Source organism: Kryptolebias marmoratus, linkage group LG5 (assembly GCF_001649575.2).
Source record: "Kryptolebias marmoratus isolate JLee-2015 linkage group LG5, ASM164957v2, whole genome shotgun sequence".
Classification (NCBI taxonomy): domain Eukaryota; kingdom Metazoa; phylum Chordata; class Actinopteri; order Cyprinodontiformes; family Rivulidae; genus Kryptolebias; species Kryptolebias marmoratus.
The window spans coordinates 196,415-202,915 of NC_051434.1; the positions used below are offsets into that span (position 1 = coordinate 196,415).

The window sequence follows — 6,501 nt, forward strand, 5'->3', positions numbered from 1 at the left end:
AGGGACATCAGGTCCTGAATGAGGGACATCAGGTCCTGAATAGGGACATCGGGTCCTGAATGAGGGACATCAGGTCCTGAATAGGGACATCAGGTCCTGAATGAGGGACATCAGGTCCTGAATAGGGACTCAGTTCTTACTGATGTCTCGAATCACTCTACGTATTTTAATTAGCAGAGAAGTTCTGTCATCCTGCTGCTTTCTGAACTAATCAGACTGAAGCGACCAGAGGTCCTAATTACTGCTTCTCTGGTAGGATGGGGGGGACAGGACTCTGAAAAGGGTCAATTTAAAGAGGGATCCAAATATGCACGTTTAGCATGTGGTTAACAGGTGGGGCCCAGCCCCTTCACAGTCTAACCCCCTTCTCCCCCAACTCAAGAAGAGGTCTTTAGCTGAGATCTGTCTGGCAGACAGAGGAGATTTCAAAGCCAAATCCAGCGGATCAATAAAAATGTCTGCTAATTAGGCCCTCCAGGATGATCAGGAGGGTGTGTGTGTGTGTGTGTGTGTGTTTAGACCTGAAAAGAAAAACTGTGCTGATTCAGGAGTCTAGACAGATCAGACAAATCCCCAGACAGGAGCTTCTGAAATCAGGTGAGGAAAAGGAGGTGATGTCCCTGCTCTCTCCTCAGAGGGTGGGGGTAGGGGCAGAGGGGTCCAGTTAGGGATCACACTCACCTCTCTTCCTCCCTCCTCTCTTCCTCTGCCTCACAGATCAGTTTCTCTGACCCCAATCCTGCCTCCTTCCTCTGGACTTCATCACTTTGACCTAAATCTCCTCATTTAATCTTCTTCTTCTGGTCCTTTGGACAACAATAAGATCCCTAATTGTCCTAATCTCACTGGCCTTTTATTGTCTGTGGGTGAGACGGGAACATGGGACGGGACAAGAGCTGCAGGACAATAAGAGAAGACACAGATCAGTACTTGACTTTGATTGATTTTTACTTCAGATGAGTTTAATTAGACTAAAATTGGATGGTTGGCTATTTCCAAACAGAGAAAACTGTGGGTTTCATAAAGAAATAAACAAGAATAAAGCAAACCAAAATTCTGGACTTTCCAGTGTAAGGGGATTGAGTTTAATCTGCATGTGACTCTAGTTTACATAACGGAGCATCTTGTGCAGTTTAAAGCTTGTAACTCCACACTCCACAGTTTTTTGTTTTTTTATTCAGAAAGCTCCATGGATGGGAAACGAAACATCTTAACTACAAAACAGAAGTCCATTTGTTTTGTTTTGTTTTTTAGTGTTTTTAGATTTACCATGTCCTGGATGACTGAAAATCTACACCAGCACCCTCAGTGTGTGTGTGTGTGTAACCTGTTTTTTAATGATAGGCCGTTTGTGTCTAAGTCACATGGCTCTATTGGATACTGCTGTAATTGGACTCAGCTATTTTCCAACCTGTCTGCAGCTAATCAGAGCCAGTTTTCACATCATAGAGGCGGGGCCAAAGCCAGCGTCTGTGGGGGCCTGGTCCAGACACAGAGATGGCCCAAGCCGTCTGAGGCCTTTTGTTTTCAAAACCTCCCATCCATCTGCAGCTTGGCCCAATCCACTTTCTTTCCAGAAGATCATTGGTTCTGTTTTTAGGAACCATCATCATTTCTGGGTCCATGTGAGAGGAAGAAACCTGCAGGAATGAAGGCACTGGGTCTCAGCTGGTCTCAGTGGGCAACATGAACCTGACCTTACTGGGACAAACATCAGTTCTGACATCTGTTTGGGCCAATAAAACATCACATTTAAACTTTGTGTTCTGATGGACTCATGGTTCTGTTGCCATAAAACTGCACCAAAACTTCCCAGACCGGACCCAGCAGCAGTCAAACTCTCTAAAGACTGGGATGGATCGGTTTCAGAATCAAACCTTTTCTCCAGGTGGTTCTGGATCAGGACTTGGGTCAGAGTGGGAATGTAATGGTTCTGTGGTTTTACAAGATCTTTTCAGTGACCAAACTAAGTCACTGTGTTCTGTAACTAAAACTGAATGCTGTTTCTTTATTTTAGGAACCATTTTTCAAAGCAGCAGAACTGCTCTGTTGAGGGACAGAAACCTGACAGTAATTCTGTCTGAACCTAGAGGGAAGAGACTAGGAACCAGTGCAGAACCCTTCTAACAGCAACTTAATCATCTTAACTAAATTAGTTAGAAATTAGCCCTCTGCCTCCCCTCCCCTGGCTGTTTTCACAGCTTTATGGATTAGACAGATTACTCGTCTGAAACTCTGTTTTGCTTCTTTCTCTTCGTCTCTGCTGGACTTACAGACCTGAGTTCCTGTTCAGGAACAACAAACGGATCTGACACCAGGTGAATGTGACAAGAAGTTCCTGCGGAACTAAAACCAGAAGCTCCGAGTGCAGGGATTACTTTCAGTCTGCAGTTTGTGCTGAGTCATTGTTTACCTGCTGATGTTTCCTTCATCTGTCATCATGAGTGCAAAAAGAACAGAAATACCATCAGAATTAAAACAAATACTTCAAAATGTAATCGTTTTATTAGATTTTTGATGCAGAGAAAATTAAACTCCGGAATTAAAGTTTAAATGTTTGTTTGGATAGGAATGTGCTGCGTGCAAAGAAGACCCAAAACAGACAGACAGATGGACTTGTAAAGTAAAAATAAGACATAGAAGTACAACAGTCTAAAACATGCAGTACAAGGACTGAAGAAATTCAAAAAAAGTTAAAAAACAAAAACAACTTTAACTTTTTTTGAATTTACCATGGCCTGGATGACTGAGAATCTACACCAGCATAAGGACTGAAGAACTAAATAAATCTAAAACAATAACAAAACCAAACAGAACACAAACACTCAAAACAGCTGGGGCTTACCTTGGGTTGGGCTGACTACATATTGGATCAAAGTGACCCAGTGGTTGGTCCGAGATGAGCCAGGTCATTCTCTGAGACCAGATCTGCCCTGACTAGACCTCTGCTGTAGGACGGAACAAGAAGAAGATGGTAAAATCATCTTGTAAGAATTTATTTAACCATTGGTAATAACTAGCTTCCACTAAAGCAGGGGTATGCAACTGATGGCTTGGGGGCCACATTTGGCTCTTCAGTCCCACTCTAGCAGCTCTTTGTAGCTTTGAACAAAACGAACATCCATCCATCCAATTTCTTTACCCACTTCTTCCATTCTAGGTCGTGGGGCAGCTGGCTCCATGTTTAAGACTTTCAGAATATAGTTCATCTTATTTTTTATGTAATATATTATTTATTGATTTGTCTGTCTTGGATAGAAATATAACATGTATATGAAAACAAGCTAGTTGCCCCATCGCAAACTAAATGCTAAGTAAAAATATCAAGATGGCAGCCAAAGCTAGTGGGGTAAAAAATTCAGACCCAAACTTGTGTGTGCTCTAACTCGGCAACAGTGTACAGCAGGAAGGTCAAACCTGACAGCTGGATTCCTCATGGGTCAAGGGTCAGCCCTTTATGATGCCTGTCTACAACTGATCAGCTGTTGGAGCCATCTTCAGTCAGCATAAACTCACAAAATAGCAGCCCCCTTCAAAATTTCCTCAGGAATTTTCTAGTTACTACTTTATTTACAATTACTGTCTTATTCAGAGTAAGTGTTTCATTTAGAGTTACTGCTTTTCCCACTTAGTTTTATCCAGCGTGGCAGCTTGATTCTGAGCTCCTGTCTGATGAATGTCTTCTCCACAAACATGCAGCTTCTGCCTTAAATCTTTTTTCTGTGTTGCTGTGAAGAAAAGTGAAGCTCAGACAGAAAAACGTGTTTTATGATGACCTAGGTTCCAGCCTGACTGGTTCTGATCCGACCGGGTTCAGATCAGAACCAGTCAGGCTGTGAATCCCCGAGTGTCTCCATCAGACGGATTCTTACTTTCCTCTGGAACAAACCAATCATTGTTAGCACTTTTTATTCTTCTCAGAGGGTTTTCTGTAAAGACCAGGTCCTAAAATCAGACCAGAACCTGCTCACACTCAGCCATGAGGAGCGCGCGCGGCTCCTCTAGACCTGGATGACGTCACTTCCTGTGAGTGTGTGCAGAAACTCTTTCACTTTTGCTTTAGGAACGGCGGTGATTCAGCAAAGCTTCGTTGCTGAACCAGAACCAGAACCCGACCAGAGCCAGGCCTGATGGCGTTTAAATACCCGGCTGCCCGGAGAGATGAGACCCAGGTTAGTGTCCGGTCCGGTCCGGTCCGGTCCGGGGCCCTGCGGGGGGAGCAAGGAAGCAGGAAGTTTAGGTGAAGTTTGGAAAAGTGACTTTTACTATGAAAAACCTTCAGATGAAATAAAGCCCAGACTGGAAACACGTGAGGAAGTTTATCAGTAAAAACAACAACAATCAATAACTGATCAGTAATAACAGCCTGTCCAGCAACAACTGTGAGCTCTTATTTCTGAGGGGAGGACAGGTGGGACAGAGGGACAGGTGGGACTTATTGATGCTGTGAGATGAAAATAGTTTTTCTCTGAACATCCTGCCTGCTCTTTGATGTAGTTTTATTTGTTCTGAAGTTATTTGTTGCCAGTTTGGTCTCAGATTGAGTTAAAGAAATCCAATTTTAATGGCAGCTGTGAGCGCGTGCAACGATATAAACTGATGATCCAAAGTGACAAGTCATGGTCGGTGTTTCACAAACACCTACACTAGTTCTGTACATTCCAGTGCTGACAGGCCTTCAGATAATGAGCGGATATTAATACTTCTGATGACGGTTAACCCTCACACAAACCTTTTACTTCCAGAGAAATTCTTCAACAGGAAATAACTGAGAAAATCCTTTCTGTCAAGAAAATCTAGTTTGAGTGCCAAACACTGGTTGTTGTTGTGTTTGTTTGTGTTCTTCTTCCTGTTGAACTTTTCTATCTCTGCACCAGGTGGAGAACTACCACGGAACTAAGATCTGTGACCCGTACACCTGGCTTGAGGACCCTGACAGTGCAGAATCCATGGTACATCAGGTTTTTCTACAAAAAAAAAAAACACCTTTTTTTTGTCTCGTAGAACCTTCCAGAACTGAACAGGTTTGTGTTTCTTTTTGGTGCTCAGGCTTTTGTGGAGGAGCAGAACAAACTGACCATGCCGTATCTGGAGAAGTGTGCGGTCCGGTCTCAGTTCCAGCAACGCCTCACCGAGCTCTACGACTATCCCAAATATAGCTGTCCCTACAAACGGGGGACGAGGTAAAACCAATGCACCTGCAGGACTGCTGCACTCCTCAGCAGCTCGCTCTGACAGCACTTCCTGCTTTTATTTTCAGGTACTTCTACTTTCACAACAAAGGCCTTCAGAACCAGAGTGTTCTGTATGTGCAGGACTCCCTGGAGGCTCCTGCCACGGTTTTCTTTGATCCGAATGCTCTGTCTGAAGATGGCACCGTCGCTCTGAAGAGTGAGTCAAAGTGCACAACACAGTGCTGGATGTAAGGGGTGCAGAACCACCGACCTTTGTCTGTATCTGCTTTCAGTGGGCCGTCTGTCAGAAGAGTGTGAATTCTTTGCATACGGGCTGAGCAGCAGTGGTTCTGACTGGGTCACGGTTCAGTTCATGAGGGCTGATGACCTCAGTCCACTGCCTGATGTCCTGGAAAGGGTTAAATTCAGCTGCTTGGCTTGGACTCATGATGCTAAAGGCATCTTTTACAACTGTTACCCCCGACAGGAGGGCAAGACTGATGGTGAGGAGACACTCGGGATACAAACACATCAGAAACACATGCAGAACCAGATCCGGGTTCTCCATCCACCTCCCAAGAACATGTAACCAGAAGGATTCAGATGTTTTTAATCTTGTGTTTCCTTGAAGGCACAGAGACCACCTCCAACATCAACCAGAAGCTCTACTACCATGTGATTGGTACCAAACAGTCCGAAGACGTCCTGGTTGCAGAGTTCCCCGACCATCCCAAGTGGCACAGTTCTGTTACTGTAAGTCTGCTCGGATTACTTCCTGTTACAACCAGAGGACACAGAGTGGGTTCTTTGTCTCCAAGGTGTTAGTGTATTGACAGGAACCATCTTCATCATCATCATTATCATCTGAAGATGATGATGAGGAGAAACTGTGAAACTCTTCAGTGAACATCCAGCAGAAGGAGGAGGATTTAATTTGATTTAGTGACTTTGTTGGATTCTTTAAAGACTGGGCTGTTTGGTTCAGTCTCTCAGTCTCTTAGTACTCATGCCATTTTCTCTCCAACCCGTTTCCTGTTTGTTCCTCTTTTCAGGTTTCAGATGATGGCAGGTATGCAGTTCTGTCCATCACCGAGGGCTGTGAGCCCGTAAACCAGCTGTGGTACTGTGACCTGCAGCAGCTTCCGGACGGAATCAAAGGTCTGTATCCAAACTCACCATCAAGTCCCTGTACGGGTCAGCTCAGTCACTGTACGGGTCAGCTCAGTCAGCTCAGTCCCTGTACGGGTCAGCTCAGTCCCTGTACGGGTCAGCTCAATCACTGTACGGGTCAGCTCAGTCCCTGTACGGGTCAGCTCAGTCACTGTAC

At 44.6% G+C, this 6,501-nt stretch overlaps 2 protein-coding genes across 5 annotated transcripts in view; one reads left to right on the forward strand and one right to left on the reverse strand.

The window, feature by feature from the left end:
- Positions 1-2,948, reverse strand: part of prdm1b (PR domain containing 1b, with ZNF domain) — a 20,189-nt gene extending 17,241 nt beyond the window's left edge. For 2 of the 4 annotated variants that reach the window (XM_037975800.1, XM_037975797.1), the window contains exons 1-2: positions 2,846-2,948; positions 682-896 (exon numbers count right to left, since the gene is read on the reverse strand). The gene's annotated coding sequence lies outside the window, so the exon portion shown is untranslated. Of the gene's footprint in view, positions 1-681; positions 910-2,845 lie in introns of those variants that run through there. The other 2 variants (XM_037975799.1, XM_037975798.1) reach the window with 2 other exon arrangements.
- Positions 2,949-4,017: 1,069 nt separating this feature from the next.
- The window catches only part of LOC108249347 (prolyl endopeptidase-like), a 15,559-nt gene continuing 13,075 nt past the window's right edge, over positions 4,018-6,501 (forward strand). The window contains exons 1-7 of the mRNA XM_017438686.3: positions 4,018-4,172; positions 4,878-4,952; positions 5,050-5,183; positions 5,261-5,391; positions 5,468-5,677; positions 5,806-5,927; positions 6,227-6,332. Of these exons, the coding sequence (XP_017294175.1) occupies positions 4,131-4,172; positions 4,878-4,952; positions 5,050-5,183; positions 5,261-5,391; positions 5,468-5,677; positions 5,806-5,927; positions 6,227-6,332 (820 nt within the window). The 5' untranslated portion in view covers positions 4,018-4,130. The remainder of the gene's footprint in view (positions 4,173-4,877; positions 4,953-5,049; positions 5,184-5,260; positions 5,392-5,467; positions 5,678-5,805; positions 5,928-6,226; positions 6,333-6,501) is intronic.